General features: G+C 53.8%; 10 protein-coding genes across 10 annotated transcripts; 4 read left to right on the top strand and 6 right to left on the bottom strand.

Annotated features, from left to right (window-relative positions):
* Window positions 1-3,929: 3,929 nt before the first annotated feature.
* BDP81DRAFT_462564 (NUDIX hydrolase domain-like protein) lies at window positions 3,930-4,571 on the bottom strand (the record flags this gene model as incomplete). Its single annotated transcript, XM_060593911.1, has 1 exon — window positions 3,930-4,571. The coding sequence occupies one exon, from the start codon at window positions 4,569-4,571 to the stop codon at window positions 3,930-3,932; it is 642 nt and encodes a 213-aa protein (XP_060443410.1).
* A 1,003-nt stretch (window positions 4,572-5,574) lies between these two features.
* On the bottom strand, window positions 5,575-6,222 carry BDP81DRAFT_492977 (uncharacterized protein; the record flags this gene model as incomplete). Its single annotated transcript, XM_060595342.1, has 1 exon — window positions 5,575-6,222. One exon carries the CDS (start codon window positions 6,220-6,222, stop codon window positions 5,575-5,577), a length of 648 nt encoding a protein of 215 aa, XP_060443409.1.
* Window positions 6,223-7,240: 1,018 nt separating this feature from the next.
* Window positions 7,241-9,023, bottom strand: BDP81DRAFT_396053 (uncharacterized protein; the record flags this gene model as incomplete). Its single annotated transcript, XM_060588143.1, has 2 exons — window positions 7,241-8,452; window positions 8,658-9,023. The coding sequence occupies 2 exons, from the start codon at window positions 9,021-9,023 to the stop codon at window positions 7,241-7,243; spliced, it is 1,578 nt and encodes a 525-aa protein (XP_060443408.1).
* A 1,005-nt stretch (window positions 9,024-10,028) lies between these two features.
* On the top strand, window positions 10,029-10,813 carry BDP81DRAFT_396052 (uncharacterized protein; the record flags this gene model as incomplete). The annotated part of the gene is made up of 2 exons (XM_060588142.1): window positions 10,029-10,537; window positions 10,594-10,813. The coding sequence occupies 2 exons, from the start codon at window positions 10,029-10,031 to the stop codon at window positions 10,811-10,813; spliced, it is 729 nt and encodes a 242-aa protein (XP_060443407.1).
* Window positions 10,814-10,906: 93 nt separating this feature from the next.
* BDP81DRAFT_324240 (uncharacterized protein) lies at window positions 10,907-11,660 on the bottom strand (the record flags this gene model as incomplete). Its single annotated transcript, XM_060584866.1, has 2 exons — window positions 10,907-11,208; window positions 11,270-11,660. The coding sequence occupies 2 exons, from the start codon at window positions 11,658-11,660 to the stop codon at window positions 10,907-10,909; spliced, it is 693 nt and encodes a 230-aa protein (XP_060443406.1).
* Window positions 11,661-12,726: 1,066 nt separating this feature from the next.
* Window positions 12,727-13,821, top strand: BDP81DRAFT_323748 (GlcNAc-PI de-N-acetylase; the record flags this gene model as incomplete). The annotated part of the gene is made up of 3 exons (XM_060584823.1): window positions 12,727-12,940; window positions 13,015-13,117; window positions 13,206-13,821. The coding sequence occupies 3 exons, from the start codon at window positions 12,727-12,729 to the stop codon at window positions 13,819-13,821; spliced, it is 933 nt and encodes a 310-aa protein (XP_060443405.1).
* Window positions 13,822-14,236: 415 nt separating this feature from the next.
* BDP81DRAFT_396049 (uncharacterized protein) lies at window positions 14,237-16,348 on the bottom strand (the record flags this gene model as incomplete). Its single annotated transcript, XM_060588141.1, has 1 exon — window positions 14,237-16,348. The coding sequence occupies one exon, from the start codon at window positions 16,346-16,348 to the stop codon at window positions 14,237-14,239; it is 2,112 nt and encodes a 703-aa protein (XP_060443404.1).
* Window positions 16,349-17,251: 903 nt separating this feature from the next.
* Window positions 17,252-17,702, top strand: BDP81DRAFT_396048 (uncharacterized protein; the record flags this gene model as incomplete). The annotated part of the gene is made up of 4 exons (XM_060588140.1): window positions 17,252-17,374; window positions 17,430-17,519; window positions 17,574-17,610; window positions 17,662-17,702. The coding sequence occupies 4 exons, from the start codon at window positions 17,252-17,254 to the stop codon at window positions 17,700-17,702; spliced, it is 291 nt and encodes a 96-aa protein (XP_060443403.1).
* A 1,210-nt stretch (window positions 17,703-18,912) lies between these two features.
* Window positions 18,913-21,432, top strand: BDP81DRAFT_53231 (elongation factor Tu GTP binding domain-containing protein). Its single transcript, XM_060595953.1, has 5 exons — window positions 18,913-19,145; window positions 19,211-19,739; window positions 19,841-20,029; window positions 20,082-20,879; window positions 20,933-21,432. Exons 1-5 carry the CDS (start codon window positions 19,092-19,094, stop codon window positions 21,295-21,297), a joined length of 1,935 nt encoding a protein of 644 aa, XP_060443402.1. The 5' UTR covers window positions 18,913-19,091; the 3' UTR covers window positions 21,298-21,432.
* Window positions 21,432-23,576, bottom strand: BDP81DRAFT_53220 (uncharacterized protein). Its single transcript, XM_060595952.1, has 3 exons — window positions 23,188-23,576; window positions 22,535-22,969; window positions 21,432-22,460 (listed from the first exon to the last, which is right to left on the bottom strand). The coding sequence occupies exons 1-3, from the start codon at window positions 23,287-23,289 to the stop codon at window positions 21,567-21,569; spliced, it is 1,431 nt and encodes a 476-aa protein (XP_060443401.1). The 5' UTR covers window positions 23,290-23,576; the 3' UTR covers window positions 21,432-21,566.
* Between the last annotated feature and the right edge of the window lie 272 nt (window positions 23,577-23,848).

The raw sequence follows: 23,848 nt of genomic DNA, 5'->3' as shown, positions 1-23,848 counted from the left end.
GAAAAAAAGAAAAGAAAAATCATTGTTAGCTGATAGATGCCTTTCGGGACTAGATGAAATCAAACACACACACACAAAATAGCGAGGATGGGGAGGGGGAAAAACGGCAAAGGAACAAAAATGCTGACTGATGACTGATGACCGAGGGATCATGAGCGAAAAGGGAAAGAAGCATATGGGGATTGAAAAAGTCGACTGGGAAGGTGTGGGGAAGCCGGGATCCACCACCCCAGCTGGCTGCAGCCAATGCCATGAATTCAAGATCGAGGATCGACGCCGCTGAGGTCATCAGCAGCTGGAGAGTGGGGCCGCGTGAGTCGCGGATTCGTAACCTCCTGCACCTCTGAGGAAGGTACTCCGTACCTATGTACGAATAGGTATGCACATGCAGGCAGTTGTGCGGCATCTTGCTCCTGCCCCGCGAGAGTGCCGGCCAGCCGCAATTGATTGCATCAAGAAAGAGGCAGGAAGCAACCAGCCACATATTCAAGTTTCAGCAGGAAAGAAGCACAAGATTGAAGAAGCAGGTAAGAGGCACGGCAACATATTTCCGCATCGTCACTTCCACTTTTAGGTACTTTAGTACTTCGCAATGTGTAGGTAAGCTGGTAAGGTAGGTACGGGTACATTTGACGCGCCTGCCACAAGCACTTTGGCACTTCCGCAACCGTGACGCCTGCTGCATTGGACTCCGCGGAAAGCTCGCCGCAATGCGACGCTGTTGCTGTCATCTTCACTGTCATCCGTGATAATAACGCACTATCAGACTTCTCACTTCTCCCCAATTGGCAACGACGCATAGTCAATGTCAACCCACGTCCAATTGCTGCGGTCAGGGTCGAATCCTCCCATATTGCCATCTGGCGGGCGTAAAAGGCCACTGGGTAAAGTCCGTACAGTCTACAGACTACAGTCTGAGTCGCCAAAACAACAAACAAACCCAGCTGGCATTATTGCCATGGGTCACCAACTATCAATCAAGGCACACGCAGAGTCGTATCCGAATCTTGGGACTAACGAGCCACCCGAGCTAGCTCACCGCACATCTTCACGACAACAAACGACGAATCCCATCATCCATAGGCTCACCTCCCGTCAGTGTCACCCAGCACAAGGCGAAGTAGTAGAATGGATGCCTCCGCAAAGTAACTCGCCACAGCTTACATGAGTATTCGCCTGTCAAGCCTCATCAAAAGGACTGGACGATGAGATATTGGGCTGGAGTCCTTACATCATGAGCCATCAAAGTTTTGCAGACCCCACGTCGTTCTTCAGTAGTTCACTCGTACGGATACTTCTTCCTCCTCCTCCTCCTTCGCGGGGTGTCTTGGATGTAGGCGCCGATCATGCCTCTTCAACCCCCGGCATGCCAATAACCAACTACAGCGGAGCCCAATGAACAGCCTCATCAACCATCCCACCACATCCACATTGCTGGTACGGATACAGCCTACGAATACAGAGCATCTCCACTCCATAGATGATCTTTTTTCTCCGGTTCTGCCTCCGACTGGGGACGTTGGGACTCACCGCCCAACGACCCCTCATCGCTCAAGTTCGAGACTCTGTTCTGTTTCCTCGCCGGCTTCCCCAAAATGGCAACGCCAGCGGCCACTTCCACTGCGCTCGCCTCATTCGTGTCGTCCGCTGCCCGTTTCTGTCAGATCTACGCCATGGAATCAAGTGTCAGCGGCGGATTCCATCTCCTCGAGATTCCCCCCCCCCGGCAATGATTCCGCCCCAAACATTGGGATCTCGCGCTAGGAACCTGACTAACCGTGCTAATTTTCCCCTACGCTGCTACGCGGTGGAGGAGGACAACGGTTTGGGCAGCCCTGATTATGGTATGCGTCGGGCATTACCGATCATCGCAGTAGCGCCATTTACCTAGGTCTGAAGCTATGGAGAAGGCAGCTGGCCTCAACACTACAACACTATCCGTGCCTTGACTGAGTAACTGCGTAAGCTACCTTACGCTACCACGGCAGTCTGCACCACCGAGCCAGAGCCGCAAATGACGATGTGAATCCGCCACGGGCGCTGTCCGGGCCGTGTAAGGCTCTTAGTGGGCTGTCCGCAGAGGTCTGGACCCGTGCCCCCAGAGCTCCGGCATGACCGGTAGCATTCGTACTCTGAGGCTTTTGAGGCTTCTGAGCTCCATCAGGTCATGTCGGAAGCTCGTTTGACGCGGTACGCTGCTACCAAGCTACGGCCCTACGCAACTTGAATAGAGACGAGCAACAAAGCCGCTGCGCTATCGCGTTCGGCATGATATTGACAAGTCATCACCTCCAGTGGAACGCCCTGCTAGGTAATTGCCGTCAAATTGTTATTGCTCCACGTTCAAACAAGATGCATTAGATCGGCAAAGGTCCCAAAGCCTTTGCCTTGCTCTTGCTTGGACCCTGTAGTGAACCCGACTGACGAACTACCCCTGAATCGAGCAGGGCGTCTGCCAAGTTTGTCGAGCCTTTTCTTTCGCCATGCAGACTTGCAGAATGCATGCACTTTTGGTGCCTGAATCACCGATGTTGCGAATTCTGCGCCTCAATCTACCGCCGGCGTCGGGCCGCAGTAGTGCTTCCTCGGCCCAATGCGCGCAGCAAAACACTGTCTCGCGTCGGCTCCGCCCTGGCGCCGGCAACTCTCGCCCGAAGATCAACATTTCACAGAAACACCATAGAGTGACGATCATGACCGTGTTTGGGAGCATCGCGGGCTTCTTTAGATTTTCGCAAAAGTGAAAGGTAGTGCGGTAGGATCAGAGCCAATTCGACAAGATGATGAACGCAGCTCGTAGGTTAGCAGCAGCTTGATGTGCGATATCTCTTGCCCTCGCTCGACCCCTCAACCCATCATATCTGAAGCGGTTGGCGCTGATTGGCCTGGCCCCTATGGCAAAAAGGCTCCGATTGCTCGCAAGACTCAACAAGGATTCAGCCGCCACGTTGCAGCCCTTCGTAGACGTGAGGGTGTCGACGAGGCGTCAGCTGACGCTCATGAATCTGCTGTTGCAACATGAAGGCCGCGATGACCTCTGAACCCCCACCTTTCACTATCATATGCTTATAGTCAGCCGACTCGGTATATCAGGACATCATTTCAGCCAGCTGCCTCCCTATTTGCCTCTAGGTACCTTATCTTCCGTTCAGGAAAGCCTTTGAGCGCAGATAACCTTTTCACTTGCCAGGTTCAAGTACGCAGATGCGCGGTCTGGCGGCCATGGTGAAGCTATCTCTGCTCAGCCTCGTGGAATGGCTCAACGCCGAAGAAGGGAACTTCCAGTACGCCATGCTTTCTCGAGGATTATCTTTTCCTTTCTTTTCCCCCGTATGAGGAGTCCCTTCGCGATCAGCGGCTGACACTTGTGGGGGCTCTATAGTACCAGGTTGTTGTTCCTTATGGCGACAGTTGCCGTCGGCGCCGTGTCTATTGTGAAAGGATTCGGGCTTCGACAGGGGCGTGTTACTGGGCAGGACTCTGAATTGAGAGTCATGGTGCTGTGAGCATTGGGGATGATATATAGATGGGTTGAATTTGATGATGGGTATTGGTGGTTAGTTACCTAGGTATTGCGGGAGTGCGTGTCGAATATGAAGTGTAAAGACTCCAATGGTTAGCAAAGATTCACGAGAGAGAAGGTGTCCTACACAAGAGAAGAATGCCAACCTGACTGAGATGAAGGTGTTTGTGTATCTGCGTTGTATGTTGGCTCGAGTATGACTTCTAGTTCTGGCTAAATTGGGATGTGCTTGTCTCCTTCATTTCACGCAACCAACATATCTTGTCTTCAGTACCATAACCATACTAGTGTCGTAGTCGTGTCTATTCTTTCACATCTTCTTTCCATCAGCCCCGTCTATATTTGCAGTCATTCGTCATCGACGATATCAAAAGGACGATCATGGTCACCATCGTCGACATCTTTTCTAAACCCCCTCCTCCCTCCTCCTCCGAAACCCATCAAGAATCAACCTCGCCATCTGCCCATTCGTAATAGGAATCTCCCTCTCCCCAACCCTCTCCCTCCTAACCTCCTCCTCAGAAGCCCACACATAATCACAATGCTCCTCAGGATCGATCCTAACCCTCTCCTCCACCCCTCGTTCTCCGTCCTCCCTCACCCTAACCTCAAACGCAAACCGACAAAACATCCTCGTCCCATTCCGATTCGTAAACACGCTCCCAGGCTCGCTCCCTTCCCCCTCACTCACTACCCTAACAATCTCCACGGCCTCGAGCCCAGCCTCCTCCCACAGCTCGCGCGCGCAGGCGGCGAAGAGACTCGCGTCCTCTGGGTCCGCTGCGCCGCCGGGCGTTTCCCAGCGTAGGGGCATGCTGTCGTGGGCGGCGCGCTGGAGGAGGAGGATTTTGTTGGTCGAGGAGGAGAAGACTAGGGCGCCTGTTGCGAGGCCGTCCCAGGATTTGGAGTTGGTTGTGAGCCAGGTTGTTGCGGGGACGTTGTAGGGTTCTAGGGAGGGGGGATAGGTGAGGTTGAAGGTTGGCGGTGGTGGGCGTGGTGATGGTTGAGGTTGTGGAGGGGGTTGAGCAGTTTCGGGGTTGGCTGCCATGGTGGTGGTGGTGGTGGTGTTGTCTTTGGCGCTTTCGATTGCAATGATGTCTTGTGCTTGAATGAAGAAGTGACGAGAGGAGGGGGGAAGTTCTGTTTATCTTACATGCGAGATGGAATGAGGTGAAGTTGTGCCACGTTGTGCGGATGCGGAATGAAGCTTGTTTTGTGGGGGGTTTTTTGGTGTTCGGTTCCAGTCTTGCGGCTGACGATGGCCGCCTTGCGGGTTGACTTGAAGGCAGATTCGGCGCTGGTGCCTGGGACGTGAAACAGACTCCCTTATCACGACTTTCCGATTGTCTAAATCATTTGGGGATGCCGCCACTAGGGTAGGTGCCTGGTAGGCGTCAAAGTCGCGATTGCGTTGAGTCAATCATGGTGGGTGTTCTACTTGCAGTCTCGTAATGTTGGAATTCTACCTCAATGGTCTTGGACGATCGATGTTTCAGGGCAGTCATGTTTTGAGAGAGCTATTTGGCATTAGAGCACTCGTGTTTGAACAATACTGGACGTTAATTGAAGTTTGTTGTTTCACGAGATCTCCTTCGCATGGGTGGCACTGACATGCAGGCAAACAACAAGGGCGCCTTCAGGCAGACAGACATTCACGCTGGAGATTCAGGAGAGGGAACTTTCAAGGAAAAGGAGACTGAAATCCTGTGGTAGTCTTGTTGTCAGCTGTGTCGTGATAGACTGTAAGTCATTTCGCTACTCAGATCGAATGTCAATCTGCTCATAACGCCCTCCTCGGTCGAAAACCTATGAGAACATTTCCCTACACTACTATTCTTAGCTCCAGGATACTCAATCCTTGCCGTTGAATCTTCCAACATTCACTCTAGACCCTGCGTCAACCTCATCATGGTGTCTCTTACTCCACTTCGCCTACTTGAGGATTCCCAAGAACCACAGGCTCGTGAAAAGTCTCCAAGAAGACGAGCTTATCTTCATGCCCTAACGACGATGTTACTGTTACTTTTTTCTTTACTTGAGAGGATGTGCCTTTACTCCCACTGTCCACTAGTTGCGACTCGACGGGAACCTCTTCTCCAGTCCCGAGGCAGATCAGCTCCTTCACCCCGAGGAACCTCAGCAGCACCAAGTAGCCTCGGTCGCACTTCACCAGGACACAAGGGCACCTGAATCACCTCCTCAGTAACAGCTGCAGCAGCCGGATTATTGAAACCTCCCCAAACCGCAGCCACCCGATTAGCAGGTCTCTCCTCTCCACCGCACACAGGAGCAGCAGGAGGATACACTCTGCCCTGCTCCCCGCCACCAGGCTCACGCGCAACAGGCTCAACCAACTCTCCCTCCATAGTCTCCTCCTCCTCCACAACTCCCCCTTCTCCAGGATGAAACTGATTCGGCCGCGGGCAGCGCCGATGTCTCCCGCCACGACGCCTCTTCCTCCCCTCCCTCTCCATCCAGACGTCATCTCTCGAGGGTCGGCTTTCAAGGTCCAGCTCCAGGTACCGCGCGACTCTGCCCATGATTCCAGTGGGAGTGTGGTCTTTCTTACCTTGTGGGTATACTAGGCACTCTTCGCCGCAGGAGACGTCGTGGGGCGAGTTGCGAGCTCGCCTAACTGTTCGTAGTCGGCCCGATGAGGGGCTGCCCTCTCGCTCGGTGAGTTGTGGGGGTTCGTTCATGTAGTATAATTGTCAGTGAAGTAATTCTACCAAGTGATCTGTGATGTTCTTGAGGATTTGGTTGTGCGAGACATTCTAGGGGAGGAGAAACTGGCTTTTATAGGAAGCAACACCATCAGCAGATTCACTGCTCCGACAAGCGATAGAACAAGTTATGGTGCTATCGTCATGTCACACATTCACTCTGGTTCGACGACTTCATTAATGGGATATGGGCATCTGATTGCTGTATGCTAGCCCTGCTTGCTATCCTCTAGCCTTGCATGTCCACCTCAAGTAGTAGCCGCAACTCCAATGCCCTTTTCCCCAGTAATTCCATTCTGTGTCCTGAGTACCAATGCTGTCCGAGACCATAACCACTTGTCCCGATGCCATCCCAAACCAAACCCTGCCGAAAGGTGACAAACTAGGCTGTCATTATGGCGAGGGTAGAAAGAAAACCATGCTTCCCTTGCAAGAGACCAATGCACTACTGCTCACATGCTAGCGATGTGTATTAAAGTGCAGGTCTCATGAGAGAGATAGAGAGAAAGAAGAAATGCCGTAACCGATGAAGAAAGAAGTATTAGTGCCGAAAGGCGAAAGTCGAATGCCGTACCAAGAGAAAGGAGCGTCGTTATACCAACTGAGTTATTGTCGCCAAGTCGTGACTAAAGAGCAGTGATTGCGGAAAGGCCAGAAGCAAGGTTGACCAAAATCAGTCGGTACCAAGGCTCCAAAGAAGTCCAGAATATCCTTTGAAGTCTAGCGGCGATCCAGGAATAAGCAGCTACTCAAAGACGCCTAAAACTGAACTGCTGTGAAGTCCAATGCACTAGAAAAACTCTCTTGACTCGTCGTAGTACCTTATCGCAAAGTGTGTAGAGGCATGAGTGGCTATAATCGTTGCGCTCATGAGAATCGCGATTGCTCTTGCCTAAGATAATCAATTAGTAAAAGAAGCCAAGCATCAAAGACGTTGGTGTTGAGGACTTACTTGATTGTAAGATGCCCAAAAGACTCAGCTCCATGCCCACACTCAAGCATCTGGTGTCCCGAGAACACTCACTCCATGGTGCCGAAGGGGAGTCGGGGTTTGGGGGGTCTGAGAATCCTCGTGATTCTCGGGGTCAACGTTGGTGATAGTCGTACCGCCATTATTGGGAGTCTGGGGATCCTCATGATCGTTGACGGTGTTAGTCGTACCAGTATGGGTGGGAGTATCGGGATCGTAGAGGTTGTCAGAGAGGTTGATAGTACCGCCACTGGGAGGGGCAGGGCCACCAGTGGTAGGCGTGTGAGGACTCTCGACACCAAGTATGCGATGCTCGTATGACGGCTGACCGGGGGAGTCGATGATCAGTCTGAAGACGCTGGCCTGGCCCGGCAGGTAAATGTTGGCGTGAGGAATAGCCGTGTTGTGGTTGGGGATGTGAGGTAGGGCTTGCTGCTGTAGGGGCTGCTGCTGTTGCGGCTGTCCGGTGGGCATGGCTGTGGGAGGACCAGGGATGCCGTTCTGATTGTCATCGTGCTGGGTCTCATCCGTGCTCTGAGATTCCTCTTCACCGTCAAGTTCCTCGTCGCCATCAAGGGGGATGAACTCAATACCACCATGAGAAGGAACCGGGGTGTGTCCAGGGACCAGGTCATATGGCGAGATCTGCATAGCCTGATATGGGTCAAGCATCTGCAGGTACTGCTCCTCCTTCCACTCCTCGTATACATGATCGACTGTCTTCTTCACACGCTCTGAAAGGGTGGACAGGATCTCGGGAACGTTGTCGATGGTTTTGTTGTAGAAAGCAGCGAGCACATCAATGAGGATCTGGACACTCATCGTGGCATCTTGAACCTTGCCCTTCAGCTTCAAGTTTTCACTATCGAGACCAAGGAGTGTCTTGATAGTATGGCGAAGCTCGGCTCGGAGAAGGCGGTTCTTGATCTGAAGCCTGTCTCGATCCCGGTTCAAAACCAGAGCCACATCTTGGAAATCCGAGACCTGCCGGAACAGGTTCTCGCTCTGGGTTGCAGTATGTTGAAGTGCCTTATTCAAGCGCAGGATATCGTCTCGTAGTCTAACGTTTTCCTCAAAGGCGAGACCGGCGGTGCTGATGGCATCCCCCATTTTGTCCAGGTTGTCTCTGAGCTGCTGCTTCTCTGCCTTGAGCTGAGCATTCTCGGCCTGAATGGCCTGAAGCTGCTGCTCCATTTCGTGACAGCCGTCGGTGCCGAAAGGAGTGGTGGTGGTGGTCTGTAGAAGAAAGAAGTTAGAATCAAAGGGTTGAGAAGGGGGCTTTATATAGATATTGGTGAGCCCATCGGTGGGACACAATCAGTAAACCAAGATCAGTAATATGAGATGAACTCAAGATTTGAGGAGGAAGGAGCAATGGTGATCCTTCTCACATTAAATTACTGATTGGGGGACTGAAAGAAGAAGATAAAAGGAGACTCACAGTGCTGGTGTGCACAACTTCACCAACTTGGCCACTCTGGCCACTGCTGTTAGCAGCACCAGCCGAAGCTGGGCCACTAACACCCTGGAGGCCACCCAGGGTGGCGATGGCAATGCCACCGCCAGCAGCGGCCGCAACCGCCGACGAGAACCTCGCCGGGATGGCGTCCCGAGGGGCGCCACCAACGACCACCGGACCATTGCTGCGACTAGTGTCAGCAGCGACAGGCTGCCCAGTGACCGCCGGTTGCCGTACCGTCCGCATATTCATCGCAGCGTAGTCTTGGGGCGCTGGGGGGTGGGCGGCGGCGCCCGGAACAAAGGCCGAGGTGGTGGCCTTATAGGGGATGGTGTAGGGCGAAGACATTGTGGTGATGCTAGAATAGTTAGAAATGAAGCTCTTTATAGGTAGGGGAGAGTGTCAATACCTTCGTGGATGAGTTGGATGGTTGTGGTAGCTGAGATTGGAGAATCGAAAGGTGGGTTGGAGGAAGAAGAGAAAAGGTGGGAGGTGGGAGGAAAAGAATTCCGATAGATAGGTGGGAGGGAGAGTAAGGCAGCGAGTGTGTGCCCTTCGTCCGTAATAGGGCAATCCAGGGCGGTGAGAATAATTATAGTAGTCAAGAGGTTTTGAGACTAAAACTAGGAAGGGGCAGCTCAAATATAATAAGGGCCTGGCTCTTTCCGCGTGGTAGCTTTCTCCGATATCCCGCAGAACCATTGACCCGGTGGGCGAAATTAAACACACCGGGAGCATCACAGGCTCTGCGCCCTGCCAGCGAGTCAAGAAATTGAGCCATTGTACGATATGACTCAAATGGTTGAATGTTTGGAGTCGTGTTCCGCCATTGTTTGATGCTACGAATACTAATATGAGAAACTCCGGTTCCGAGGTCCGGCTTAGCCATTCGTCTATGAAGTGGCTGGCATCGTCAAATCTAGAGACAGTAGCCAGGTGAGAGTAAACTAATGACACAGAAATGCAATCATAATGTAGAACTCTCATCATTCTGGGCAATCGAAGGACCTTGGACGCAACATCGTGAGTCTGTCGTCGATAATTCAAGATCACGTGGGGCCGGAGCAACGTGAAATACGGCCCCACTACGGGAAGCTAAGAACGGCGCTAAAATCTTAGCGGCGGGTGCACCAGGGCCCAGGGGTAGGTACCTTCCAGTCGGGAAGTTCTCTTCAAAGCTCCTTCCAAAGCTCCCTTCGGACTCTTCCCGTCCAGCTCTGCTTCGACTTCTGTCAGCTGACAGCTTGGGCCCAGGGGGAAAAGTCGAACGTTGACTGCGAGCCTTGTCATCATTCTCTCGCAAACTTGGTGTCGCCTGACACAGCCGCAATCAACATCCTCTGGACCATTCCCATGGATCAGACGTCACAACAGGACAGTCCTCTGTCCATCGCGGCCAATGTCGCTGGAATTCTCACCTTCGTCGTCGCAATCATCGCAGCAGTATATGTCAGAATCACGTATCTGCGCAACAGCGATGACGAGTACTTCCGAGTCAAGGCCTCGCTGTCCTGGTTTAAAACGGAATCCACGTGGCTATCGGACCTTGTCCGTACAGCCGGTGAAAGATCAGGAGGTCTCCATTCTCGCCAACCTGAATATCAGATGTACGCCTTCGTGATGGACGACTTGATTAAGCTGGAGAAGCGTATCCTGGAACTGCTGGCCGAGGCCGAGACGAAAGCTGCGGGCCAAGATGCCGAGAATCAGGGCAAATGGACCCTCGTGCCCAAGAGTTGGAGCTTTACAACCAATGTCGCCATGGCTTGGCTGCCAGTCCGGACCAAAACATTAGAGCTGGTTCGCCAGCGAGAAGCATTGACGGCACGTGTGCAATTTACGCAAATGAGCATGATATCTTCGTAAGCCTCCTAATGCTGACTGGCTGTCGGTCGCTATTACTGACGAATTATCGCAGTCGAATTCGAGACTTGGAATCGAGAACCACGTGGACGGAGGCCAAGTCCGAAGAAAGCTTTATTCGTATGGAGAACCAGATTGCTGAGCAGAGAGCTCAGATCCATCGGCTGGAGGACCTCGTCTATCGTTTGATGTATCGGAGTCGGCTCAGCCAGGATCCCGATTCGTCTATGACCGATCCTCTTAAGTCGCGCCGATTATCCAGTCCCTCGCAATAGGTTCCAAGCGAGCTGACGAATCGAGGGCACCGCCGGCGGGCCAGTTCGCAGTCCACGAAGCGGTCGAAGTCCAAATAAAGAGTCGCGAACCACCTATTTAATGGCGTACCCTCCTTGCAGTAAATAAGCACCTGCCACTGCCAAACTGGCCACGGCCACAGGGAGGTCAAGCTCCAAAATCGACCAAATCCATACACATCCCAAAGTCGGCGCCTGCTTCATGATGTACAGATAACTGAACTTATTGGTAATGTAGATCAGATGGCATCCAGCCCACACTCCGGCCACGAAGAAGATAGCCTGTCGGATGGGATGCTGGTAACGAGCCGGCAGTCCCGGGACAAGATTTGGGCTGGATGGGAAAGCATGAAGATTGTAGAAAAGGAAGAAAAGCACTATCGCCCACCGTCATCATCAGCAAAAGAGCAGAGGTGAGGGGATCGACTTGAGACTCACCCATCAACGCAATGAGCGTACGGCTGACAACGTTGGACCATTCGATCTCCTTGGCGTACTGGTTCTGGACGAGCACGTCAAAGGTGCCGTGCACCATGGCGAGGCTTACGGTCCAGAGCAGTGTGTCCATTATACGGTCCATCAAGGGAGACAACAAGACCTCTTCGTCGTCTTCCTCATCGTCACTATCCTCGGCACCCGGCCTGTCAATTCGGACGGCACCCTTGGGCAGATTCTTATTCCTCGGGTCTTTGTCGGCCTGTTTGAAAAGACCTCTGTCCTGAGCCATCTGCAGCAAAGTGGCTTCGCTGGGAGCCGAACGATCAGGTTGGGCAAGGGGGATGCCTTTGGGGTCCTTCGCCCTCTTTTCCTTGGTCCCCTTTTTGGCCATGTTTGAGTATTGACTGAGGTGGTAACGAACACTCGGTGAGCCGGTGGTTGAGATTTCCCCTCGCCGTTCTTCGCCGATCTGCTAAAGGTCGCCTCGAGCTTCGGCAATACCACTACAGTGATCCCTCCGTCTGTGAGATGCAGCTAAGTGACAGCTGCAAGGTATGTTGTCGTCGGATGTGTTCGTCTGGTCGCGTGCCGAGGTGCTTTGGCTGACAAAGACACAGTTTACAGTTTGACAGTTCCTTGTCCCGCCGTCAGCTCATAGCTCCAGCTCACCTCACCAGCTGTCAGGGAAGCTCTGCACCTGTAAAAATAAAGGTACAGAGCTCCCTGGCCCCTGCAGGTCATTGGTCCAGTGACCAAACGAACCCATGCCCTGTCGCATGACACACTGCTCCGGGCAGCCAATTGCCAGGCGTCACTCGCCCCTCAGGGCGGATTTAGTGTTGTCAGGTACCCCGTTCCGCGATCTGTCACCGCCTGCATTTTCGGGAAGGGAAATGGGTGCGACACACACCGACGGCGCAGATGGCAGCGCACCGCACCGCAACGCGCCAGTTCCGACCAAGTGACTGAGGCACCGAATCCTCCGGGCCCCAGCTCATCCAATTTCCCAGCCGATCGTCTCCCGCTATTTGCGACCACCCACACCACCATTGACAGCCACCAACACCACCCGTTGTCGCTAAGAAGCTCCTCCGAGATTAGACCAGGGTCCCCCAAATCGAAAGGTGGCATCTCACGCTTCTCCTACTCTCTATCCCACGATGCCGCTTGCCTCGTGACCTCCATCTTGCATCCAGTGCTGCTTTGCGACTCTCTCAGGTTCCTCTGGGAACTCTTCCTCTTCAGCATACACCCTTTGCGACCTCCCCGGACCCGTCATCCTTCTGCGCGAGGCTGCGAATCGCCGATACACGCCACACCGCATTCTCGAAACACTCCTCTCGAAAAAGACCCCACCTTGGGGAACTCGAAACCTCCTCACCGACGAAACGAGATCGCATACCAGAGCTGCCCGGTGTTGGAAATTGCGCCACTTGTAGTTGACAATGGGTTGGATAATGCTCCTCGGCCCTTTGCTGGCGGCTATTGCACCAGCATTGTATATATACCTGGTCCCGCTGATTACGCCGCGACTCCCAACATTGGAGAACAAACGCATCTGCCTCTTGATTGCGCACCCGGATGATGAGGCCATGTTCTTTGCGCCAACCGTGTTGGCCCTCACCAAACCAGATACGGGCAATCACGTCAAGATTCTGTGTTTGAGCTCAGGTTAGAAACCTTCCTGGGGATACTGCCGAAAGGGCAAAAGGACGCCATGGCTGACTAGAGGGGCAACTGTATAGGCAACGCCGACGGCTTGGGTGAGACTCGCAAGAAGGAGTTAATCAAGAGCGGCATGAAGCTCGGTCTGCAGAAGGAGGACGATTTCTTCGTCATTGACAGCCCGTGAGCAATTCCCCCTCCTAACCCACTGCCCCTCAACTCCACTCCAGACCCTGGACGAGCTAATCTGACCGCCTCCTGGGACCTCCAGCGACTTTCAAGACTCCATGACCAACGTATGGGACAAGACCAAGATTTCTACCCTCCTCGGCCGCGCCTTTGCTCCGCAGCTCGCCCGCCAGCGCGCTGCCAGTGAGGAGCCCGACGCCAACATTGACGTCCTCATCACGTTTGACTCGACCGGCGTCTCCTCCCATCCGAACCACATCTCTCTATACCACGGCGCCCGTGCCTTCATCGCCGCCCTCTCCGACCCGCGCTGGACTTCCCCCGTCGACCTCTACACCCTGACCTCGGTCCCCTTTGCGCGCAAGTACACCAACTTCCTCGACGCCATCCCCACGCTCTTCTCCTGGGCCACCACGGCCGGCAGCAACCCCCCGAAACCACCCAAGAAGCCAAAGAAGGAGGACGACGACAGCGACGACGAGGACGAGGAAGACGACAACTACCACCCCACGGCGCTCGTGTTCCTCAGCGAGCTAGGCGCCAAGGGCGGTTGGGCTACGGCGTGGAGTGCAATGACCACGGCGCATAAGAGCCAGATGGTATGGTTCCGCTACGGCTGGATCTCGTTGAGTAGGTACATGGTTCTCAACGACTTGCGACTGGAAAAGGTCGAGGCCGAAGAGGAGACCAAGGCGTGAGTGAGAAGCTGAAAAAAGAAGGAAAAGGAGTTGATGGTAAAGCGTGGATTGAAAAAGAAAGGCATAACTAGCATCTCATATTCCCCCAGTCACTCTACTTCATCATGAGCAGGCGTTTTTGCATGGGCTCCATGTGTTTTGGGTAGATACCACCATATACACCCCAGGTACAAAATCATCAGCGTTGCAGTTTCAGAATGAATATCACGTACGCCGTAGGATGAGAATCGAGTTCGTCTCCGACTCTTCATCAGCCCCCATTTATAACAATATTGCAGTAACCTCACATCGGGATACCTTTGCCATAAGCATGAAGTAACTTGATATTGTCAATCCATTCGACTATTTACTGGAGCACTCTGGCAGCCTACCGCACCAGCAGATCTTCTCCACAAGACATATAATGTGCCACCATCTACCATATCAAGGCCTTCAAAACCCTCTTTCGATACATGACGCCGGCCTGTGGCAACGATGGCGATTTCAGAGCTTCGCCAGTACCAAAGGCCTCTTTTTCGTTCACGGCCCCCTGAGTGGCCGCCTTGCCAAGAAATCGTAGACGCCTCTCTTGCTCTCCAAATCTGACCTCCCTTCGTTGCCGGACCATTCGCCGAGTTGATCGTCTGAGGGTAATTGCCATGCTTTCATACACCGGGTCGCCCGACTCAGTTACGATAGGTACAGACTCTGCGTCCTCCCCAGCGCCCTCTGGTTTAGAAAACTTTGGCCGGCTTGGATCGGGAGCAAGTCTCCGGGTTGGCTCAGAGCGGATAATCTGCTTCACATATCTGACCCTGGGCGCGGCGATGTCTTGGTTCAAGATCCTTACAGTCCCTCCATACGTCGAGTACGTTATTGGATCAGGGAGAAAACGGCGGAAATCGTTGACAAAGTCAGGAATGATCTGGGATCCCAGCGAGGGCTCGCGGCTTAAGCGAACGCTGGCCTCTCGCAACCATTGCTGGCACAGGCGTTGGATGGAGTACCAGGACATGTGTTGCTGAGCTTTTAGCCGATGGTGTCGAGAAATTGAAGCTGGCGGTGGCGATGGGAAAAGGGTCTCAAATAGAGCTGCTTCGACATCTTTGCATAGTAAGTCGTAGTCGGCGCAGGTACGCCTTAAGGAGTCCCATGCTTCATTTAGCCTGCCAGAAGCAACCAGCGTCCTAGTGTAAAGGTCAACGTCACGAGAACCAAGGTGGGGTTTGACCGTCATGGCGTCCCATACAGCCAACACGTCGTTCGCACGGACGACCCTGTTTTTGTCGCCAATAGCCTTATACTCTTGAACGACCGGTCTGGAAGACATCAAGTAGGTCCACTCAAGGAGTGAGGACCAGGTATTTGGCGATATGGGGATCCCCCATTCTGTAGAGATATACTCGATCAGCTTTTTGGCTATAATGACATGGCCAGTGCAACCGAAAGACTGCACGATAGCGTCGATCAAAGGCTGTGTTGGAGTCGGTGTTCGCCTGATACTGTCCGCCCTCTTGGCACTGACGATTGATGCTGCTCGATGATCTCTGTCCGTAGTCAAGATGCCCCATACTTTATAGAGAATTCGAGTCATCTCCCTGACAGAGCCTGCGCGTGCGCAGGCGACTAGGTACGCACAGTAGAACTCTTCGTCCACTACTTTGTGCTTTTTGCGGGTGGAAGCATTCAGTCGTTCCACAGGCGCGGGCAAGCTGAGGAGGCGATGTAAGTCATGAGTTGGCTCCCAACTAGCACGGCCGTAGGTGAACCTCCCGTTGGCAAAGCGGTTGAGCCTCAGTTTTTCGAGGGGCCATAAGATCCGGGTGTCTTTGAACTTCTTCCTACGGCCATGTAAATTACGGGGTCGCACTCGAAGTCTGGCCTTATCATTGTGCGAATAGGCTGGATCTGTGAGAAATCGAGTCTTGAAGTATTCGGTATAGTCCTGGCCATTCCTGTGATGGCCATTATCCTCCCCCTTGGTCATATACCAAAGTTCTTTTGCAGCCTGGACGTCGGATGCAGCACCGGCGCATCTGAGGAGAACGACATAGTCGAGTCGAGAGGGCTCATTGCCATGATGGGATCTTAGACCGAATAGAGTACGCAATGACTGGAAGGTATCTTTGTAGATTTTGGGAACACCAAATCGATCGGCAACCGAAGCAAGAGAGCTGTACTGGCCAAGTCCATTCTCGATTCGCAGACCGTGAGTCGCATCGCTGCGAGGGCCGACGCGAGAGGGGTCCAGAGAGCGCACAATTTCCGAAAATGTAGTCGGTGATAGCTTTTGCAACGTGTCTGCCGCCTCAATGGCCCGTGGGTGACGTGCTAGGCCTTTGACACTCTCCAATATCTGGGTTGTATCCTGCGACTGGACCGCCCGTAGCAAATCCGCGAGATGTGCGTCGGGAGATGAATAATCTGGACGCGACTCTATCGCAGGGGTCGAGGTGTCGAAGCTGAGCTTATGCGACTGGGAAATGCATCTTGCTGAAAGGTCCAACCCGTTTCGTGGGATTAGGGTTCTCGCGGAAGCTGTTGTCATGGGAAAAGGGGAGTGATGCCCGTAACATCTTCGCAGTCGAGTAGCCAAGATTTTCGAGGGGGTGCCGCGAGGGGGTGACAGCAGCTGTCGAAAGCCATTGGCCTCCATAGCTGGTATCATGATGGAAGGTTGCGAGGTCTGTATCGAATCATCTCATGTAGTTCGAAGCCAGTGGCACGGCCAAGTGGACGTTGAGATTCTTTGAAGACGTGGCTGGACAAGCGTCTTGCTCGCGTGAGATGTGTCGAGTGAGAAAGACAAACACAAAAGCTGTCCCCTCACGGCGAAGCGAGAGGTACCACGTCGGCAAGACAATGGAGGAAAGCACTGTTTCCCCCAAGCACACAGCTTACGCAGGTCGAGGCGTTTTCCCCGACAGCTTCCCCAACTTTCCGTTTCCCGCTGCTGCAGCCGCCGTTGCTTGCCGCCTCCTCCTCCTCCTCTTCATCCTGCGTATCCGTACTCCGTACCTACTGGCCTGCTTTGCCTACCTAATCGCCCGCTCCAAGTTACAACACAAGTGCTGCAAGTGCCTGCTTTAGTGCCCTGCTCCCTTCCCCTCTAACCGTGCCATCCTGGACAAGGGACGGGAAGCTCCACGCAGACCTGGGGCAAGACCCATTCCTGGCCCACCTTCCGGTGTGCCGTGACACGGTTCAATCTCATTGTGGGCTGAGCAGCCGGAGCATTCCTTCTGCCGGTTCCGGGAAGTCTTGACCAATGACGCGCAGTTGAGCATTGCCCGCGCAAAATGCATAATTCCTCCAGTGTCCGGCCCCACCACCGTCTCTCGGCCATCCCAGTTGAACCGCTGTGTCTTCATCAAGGAAACGCGCCTATCCATCCCATCACAGAGCCCCCTGCTCCCTTTTCATCGACCCAACTTTCACTCTTCATACCATTATGGCAGACGCCGGCGAAGACACCACGCACGTGCAGGAGCCTCTTGACCTTGTCAAGCTCCTGCTCGACGAAGTAGTTTTCGTCAAGCTTAGGGGTGACCGTGAGCTCAAGGGCAGACTTCACGTGAGTTGAGATGCGTGTCTTGGAGCCGAATGAGACTTGCTAACTCGTATTACAGGCATACGACAGCCATTGCAACCTTGTTCTGGGAGAGGTCGAGGAGACGATCTATGTGGTAGATGAGGATGAAGAGGATGAGGAAGTGAAGGTGAGAAAGCTGGATGAGCTCAAAGTCTCACCAAATGCTAACTGCATACCGTAGACTATCAGCAGAAAGTCGGAAATGCTCTTCGTTCGTGGTAAGTTGCAGTCTATCCTGGGTACTGGCCAACCGTCTGACGGGGTTGCAGGTGACAGTGTGGTTCTCATCTCGCCACAAACGTCCTCATAACCATTGGGGGATCGCGCATCGACCATTGCCATGAAGGGGCTTTGGTTTGAGTCAACACCAAGTACGCCCGAGCCGACGACAGCAGGGCACCGCTGACAACGCGGGTCGACGTCTCTCGCCGCGACATCGGAGTAGGAAAGGCGTAACTCTTCATCACGAACATCAATGTGGTCTCTTTCCATATACCCTCATCCCGAGACCACGTTAGCACCCCTAGTCTGTTGCAGAACCTACACTATGCCACCACAACCTGGGACATCTCGCACATTGGTACGATGGTGCAACTAGGGGCACTCGGCCGCTCTCAACGTCATAGCTGAGGAATAACCGGGCAGATTTATCGATCAAAGCCAGACACTCAATCTCGTCGTTTGCAGTTCAAATAGAAATTCCTAGCAGTGGAGCAAACTTTGGCTCATGCTGCATTATCTGTCTTTCCTGTTGTTCTCAGTCGTGCCAGTGCAAGTTCTGGATGCGCCGTTTCGATCGATTTAATGACACTTTCTCCCTCCTTGTGGCCGTAGTCAACCAGGTCAGGTCAGGCAAGAGGCGCAGCAAACAAGGTACAGCCGCAGATCAACTCATAAGCAAGCAATTGACTGTCTGAGTCACACAAACTTCCACTTCTGTTCGCCGCGGCCTTTGTGATAAGTGTATCCAGCCATGGGGTTCACTAAGGTTGAAGAAACAATACCCAGTTCAGCCATTCAATCAAGACACAATGCGGGGCTCCGCATTCTGCAATCGTCTCAATCCACCACCATCCAGGTGCCAGCGACAGGTTGACGCTGGCCCGTGCCAAAGCTCTTATCGATAAGCCCCGCCGAGTTACTCATAATGTCAACGCTGCTTTAGACTCATCCATCTATGGATTCCGACCATGGTCATCTTGTATCTGCAAGAATTTGAGCATGATGCAGGATGTAAGGTGAGACCAAATAGAGTGTCTCAGCTCGAAGCTCAGCAGGTCAGAACTTGTTCTAACTTGAGATCCTCGTATTACAGGCACTTTCCGTGAGGGCTCTTGCATACAACCTTGATACACTTTACGGGCTGGCAGGGGGGACAGATGGCCCAAGAATAAACGGCCGAGACGTAAAGCAGCGGGGCATTCTGTCACCCGGGCGTGGTGTGGAGGTGGAAGTGGCCCCGACTGTCACTGCCGTTAGACTTCGCCGCTCCGAGTCAATCGATGACTCCTTTCTCTGTCCCGTCGCGACGCCAACTTTGTCGGAATTAAAATTCGCCCCTCTCTATACAGCCTTAACACGCTACATCGCACTCCATCATTCAATTCCATCAGGCACTCTTCTACAACTCCATTGTGTCGCTCTTGACACGCATCAATGATCCTAAGGATACGAATATAGCCGCTCCCATCACCCCACCATGACTAGCAAGAACATAAAGTCATTACCGCACGAGAAGCGTAAGGGCGAAGCTGTATGGAAACCCCACCAAGTTCGACTGGCTCTTTGCCCCGACCATCACTGACCACTTCCCTCCAGGCCCTTAGCGACTTTGCCGAGTATGTCGAGAAGCAGCAAGCATTGCGATACCCGAGTGCGAAGCCGGCCGACGTCTCCAAGGCCACTGAAGCCCCCGAACACCAGCATGCTGAGCTCGACGAGCTCTTCGACAACCTTGATCTAGCCGAGCCTACTCCTAGCGTTCGATTGAAGGACCTCCTGCTAGGCACCAATGACGACACGCTTCAGAAGTTGGAGGGAGTGCTCCAGGAAAGGATATTAGAGGGCCACGGAGAGACCGTGTTCGAGCTTGGTTTCGAGAACAATGGCGAGTCCATGGGACTTTCAATAGAGCAATGGACTGCGGCATACACCCGATTGAAGGAGGCGGCCAAGAGGATACGAGCTGACTGCCGAACGCTCATCACCAAGAACGTCGGTGGCGATGTTGAGGCCCCGAGCGCCCAGTCTGGCAAAGACAGCCATTGCAGTGGCAAGATCATGATTCGCCAGACACCAGCAACAGTAGAGGATGTCATTGAGACCCGAATAGCTGTGGTTGGCAACGGTATGTGTTCTCTACGCCTGTCAATGATGTACTTGCTAGACGAGCTGGTCTTCTCGCAACATCAGCACGGCCGTGATTATAGACTAACCCATACATCACAGTCGACGCTGGAAAGAGTTCTCTTCTGGGTGTCCTGGTGAAGGGCGACCTCGACGACGGCAGAGGACGTGCGCGAGTTAACCTCTTCCGCCACAAGCACGAGATCGAGACAGGCAGAACCAGCTCTGTCGGCATGGAGATCCTGGGTTTCGATACTCTAGGAGATGTTGTCGTTTCCGACACCCCTGGGAGTAGGCACTGTTTCGGCCCTTGTCGTCAGAGTGACTCACTGACGATTGCCAGGAAAACTGTCGTGGGAAGAGATTGGAAAACGCAGCGCCAAAGTCATTACCTTCACTGACTTGGCAGGCCACGAAAAATACCTGCGAACGACCGTTTTTGGTCTACTGTCGAGCAGCCCTAACTACTGCTTGTTGATGGTCGCGGCCAACAATGGTCTGGTCGGCATGAGCAAAGAGCACCTGGGTATTGCCCTGGCTCTCAACGTACCGGTGATGGTCGTCATTACCAAGATTGATATCTGCCCGCCCCAGATTCTTGAGCAGACCATCAGCCAGATCACCAAGATCTTGAAGAGTCCAGGAGCGCGGAAGATACCCATCTTCATCAAGGACCGCGAGGAGTGCATAAACACGGCCACTCAGTTCATCAGCCAGAGGATATGCCCCGTCTTCCAGGTTTCCAACGTCACGGGTGAGAACCTCGACTTGGTCCGGACATTCCTGAACATCTTGCCGCACCACGGACGCTATGATTCCGAGGCGCCATTTGAGTTCCACATCAACGACACGTTCTCGGTCCCCTTCGTCGGTACAGTTGTCTCCGGCATTATCAAGGCCGGTGTCATCCACGCTGGTGACAACGTGCTCATAGGTCCAGACTCTTTGGGCCAGTTCACATCTACCAGCATTCGATCCATCGAACGCAAGCGACTGGGGGTACCGGCTGCTTCTGCGGGTCAGTCGGCGTCCTTCGCCTTGAAGAAAGTCCGGCGTAAGGACGTTAGAAAAGGCATGGTTGTTCTGCCCAAGCTTGAAGGACAGCCGGCGCCCAAGGTGCACAGGGAGTTCATAGCAGAAGGTGAGCCACATTACTGAAGCCCGAATGCGACACTCAAGCTGACCAATCTCTAGTTTTGATTCTCTCTCACGCGACTACCATCAAGACGAAATACCAGGCCATGCTGCACGTTGGCCCCGTCTCGCAGACGTGCGCGATCATCGACGTCGACCGCCCGTACATCCGGACTGGCGACAGAGCAACGGTTGCGTTCCGCTTCGTTCAGCGACCCGAGTATCTCGCTCCCGGTGACCGGTTATTGTTCCGAGAGGGCAGGACCAAAGGCCTGGGTATTGTCAAGTCAGTTGGCTACGACCCCAGCAAGCCGTTATACCCGCATGGCGACTCTGCGACGGGTGAAGATGGCGCAGCGAACGCCAAGAACGATGAGAACGGCGAGAAGCCCGCCAACAGTCAGGAGGTCAAGGTCGGGGCGTGAGGAGATTGCACTTGGTACCTGTATAATTGGGCGTTCAGCGGGTTGATTTGAATATTGTAGCTAGCTAGCATTGGGGTTCGAGCGATACCAGGATGTACATTTCTGAGGAGGCACGCTTCTACCTGTCTCGTACATTCATTCAATCATACTTTGCATCTAAATCCTCCCGCACTTCCAACGCGCATTGTATTCGGACCGTACTCGTTACTCATCTGATCATACTTAGTCTATTCGCCTCGTTATATGGGATGCCTAACACCACGAAGGCATCACAACTCGCACTGATCCGCCATCATCCGCGGAAACTCAACAAGCCTCACCTCCCATCTCCCCCGCCACTTCTCCTCCAAGTATTCACAAATCGCCCTCGTCTCCAGCACAGCCCGCCTCCACATCCACCAATGCTTCCGATCACACACCCTCGCATACCAATACGCCAACAGCAGCATCGCCCTCTCGTCCTTCTCCTCTAGCAGCCGCCGGAACCGCGGGTCCAACTTACTGATGAAGCCCATGAACGGCTTCACAAGCTCAATCGAGTCCGGATCCGCTGCCGCCGCGGGGGAAGAAACCCGCCAGCACGCGGCTAGGGACGCGGCGGCCGTGAAGTACGGGTTCGCGTGCGTGGGGTCCTCGACGAGGTTGAACAGCTCCGCGAAGCCTTCTGGGGGGGGAGGACTCCACGCATCCATCATCTTTCCGTCGTCTTCGTTCCCGTCCCCGTTGATACTGACACAAGGGGTCGGTACCTCGACGGGCTTCATCAAGTGCGCGTAAATTTCGCTCGCCGCATCCGCAAACACGCCCCTCGGCGCGCGGGGCGTATCCGTCATCTTCCACACCTGCTTCTTCCCGTCGCCTAGCTTCAGCCAGTCTAGGTCCGAGGGGCATCCTTTTCGTAGGGGCCAGGCGTCGCGGGGCGCGGCGAGGGAGGCTACGTTGGCGAAGGCGGCGACGCTGATGAAGGCTGAGGCGAGCCAGAGGGCGTCGTGCTCGGAGGGGCGGATCGGGGCGGAGAGTTTGCGGTGGAGGAGGAAGACGCCGCGGTACCAGTGGTAGGCTAGGGCTGTTTGGGTCGCTTGGGGAGGGGGGGAGGTTGGGGTTAGGAGGGTGAGGTCGTGGAGGTGGGTCATTGCTATTACTGTGTGCATTACCACGGGGTGCTTAGGGGCGTTGTTAGTCTGTAGATGTAGGAGGAAGTATGTGTTGGCTAGAGGAGAGGGGGCCAGGGGCTTACGCAGAATGCGATGGGCAAGGTCTTTTTCTCGTAGATTGATTTGCTTCTCGGCGTCCCGAGGCTTAGAATCGTTCTCTTTTGGAAGCGCTCGAGGAGTCGGACGTCTGTGGGTGTTAACTGGTACGCTGCGTCTGGGCTTTCCATGGATCCTGTGGTGGGTAGCGGCGGAGGAACGTAACGGGGTGGAAAGAGAGTTTGAGCTGATGGAGGAGGAGGAGCTACAACGGCACTCCTGGACGAAGAAGCGGGATCAGGCCTTGGTCGAGCTTGAGCTTGAGCTTGAGCATGGGGGCGTATGGGAGCAGGCGAAGATGACGAGAGGTCGACTTTGAACGCCACCTCCACCGACAGGGCCGTCGCCACGGATGTAGGAGCGTAGGAGCATGTCACGCCGTAGGAGACGCACTGTACGCATCGGGGTTTAGTCTCGTCGCACTATGTTGACTGTTAGATATCGTAAACGGTAGGTATAGTTGAAGCCAGAGTTGGGCAGCTATCTCGGTCACAGGCACTGGGTGAGATTGTCTCTAGAATCCCAATGAGGAATGACTGGACGAAGAATGATAGGGGTAGTCTCGTAGGCTTGGCCAGAATCATGGAGCTGCGCCAGATGGATGCTCAAAATGGCTGGAATCCTTCAATATGATACGTACTTTCACTCGCCGCAGCTTGCAGTTTCCACAGCCCTTTCTAGACTTCTTATGAGCCCTGCGCTTGCGCACGTCATCGCTCGGGGGTGTTTCCGAAGCGGGCATATCTATAACTTGACCGAGATGACTTGAGATAAGTACTAGCCGGTAGCGGAATCGGTATATGGCCTCAACTGGTCAGCTCGATGTCTTGGCGTCCACGATGATACGGTTCAGATGGTCTAGCGAAGTCGAGACTCGAAGCAGGAGACCCCAACAAACACTAACGAGATGAGAAGTGATGTGAGGCTGCCAGCGAATACGAATAGAGGAAACAGAGCCGCAGGAGAATGAAGATAAAATGCGTCAGCATGAAGAAACCCGCGCCCTTTTTGATCCTCCCGGAGTTTACGAAGCCCACTACTCCGGAAACCCCTCCGGTCATGAGGCGCTCATTCACCCGCGATCGACGTCGAGCTACCCCGGTCGCCTCCGGACTGGATCCACAAGCCTCTGCTGGTTTGATCAATCTGATTGGATGATCTGTGGTCCAGTGGGGTATGAGATCGTTCGAGTCTAACCTCTGCTCGTATTTGGGGAATCCTGCGCTAACCTCGTTTCGTATCGAGAGAAGACCCCGCGTGACGAGGATGATGTCTTCGAAAGCAGAGATCAGAACTGAGGT

Source organism: Colletotrichum phormii (genome assembly GCF_030913505.1).
Source record: "Colletotrichum phormii strain CBS 102054 chromosome Unknown BDP81scaffold_14, whole genome shotgun sequence".
Taxonomy (NCBI): domain Eukaryota; kingdom Fungi; phylum Ascomycota; class Sordariomycetes; order Glomerellales; family Glomerellaceae; genus Colletotrichum; species Colletotrichum phormii.
This window is presented reverse-complemented; position numbering and strand designations above follow the sequence as displayed.

Coding starts and splice junctions, on each gene's coding strand:
- BDP81DRAFT_53231 (XM_060595953.1), top strand. CDS start 19,092: ATGACTAGCAAGAACATAAAGTCATTACCGCACGAGAAGCGTAAGGGC. Junction 19,146..19,210: donor AGAAGCGTAAGGGCGAAGCT/GTATGGAAACCC, acceptor ACTTCCCTCCAG/GCCCTTAGCGACTTTGCCGA. Junction 19,740..19,840: donor AATAGCTGTGGTTGGCAACG/GTATGTGTTCTC, acceptor CATACATCACAG/TCGACGCTGGAAAGAGTTCT.
- BDP81DRAFT_53220 (XM_060595952.1), bottom strand. CDS start 23,289: ATGCCCGCTTCGGAAACACCCCCGAGCGATGACGTGCGCAAGCGCAGG. Junction 22,970..23,187: donor GCAAGCTGCGGCGAGTGAAA/GTACGTATCATA, acceptor CAGTCAACATAG/TGCGACGAGACTAAACCCCG. Junction 22,461..22,534: donor CCTTGCCCATCGCATTCTGC/GTAAGCCCCTGG, acceptor AACGCCCCTAAG/CACCCCGTGGTAATGCACAC.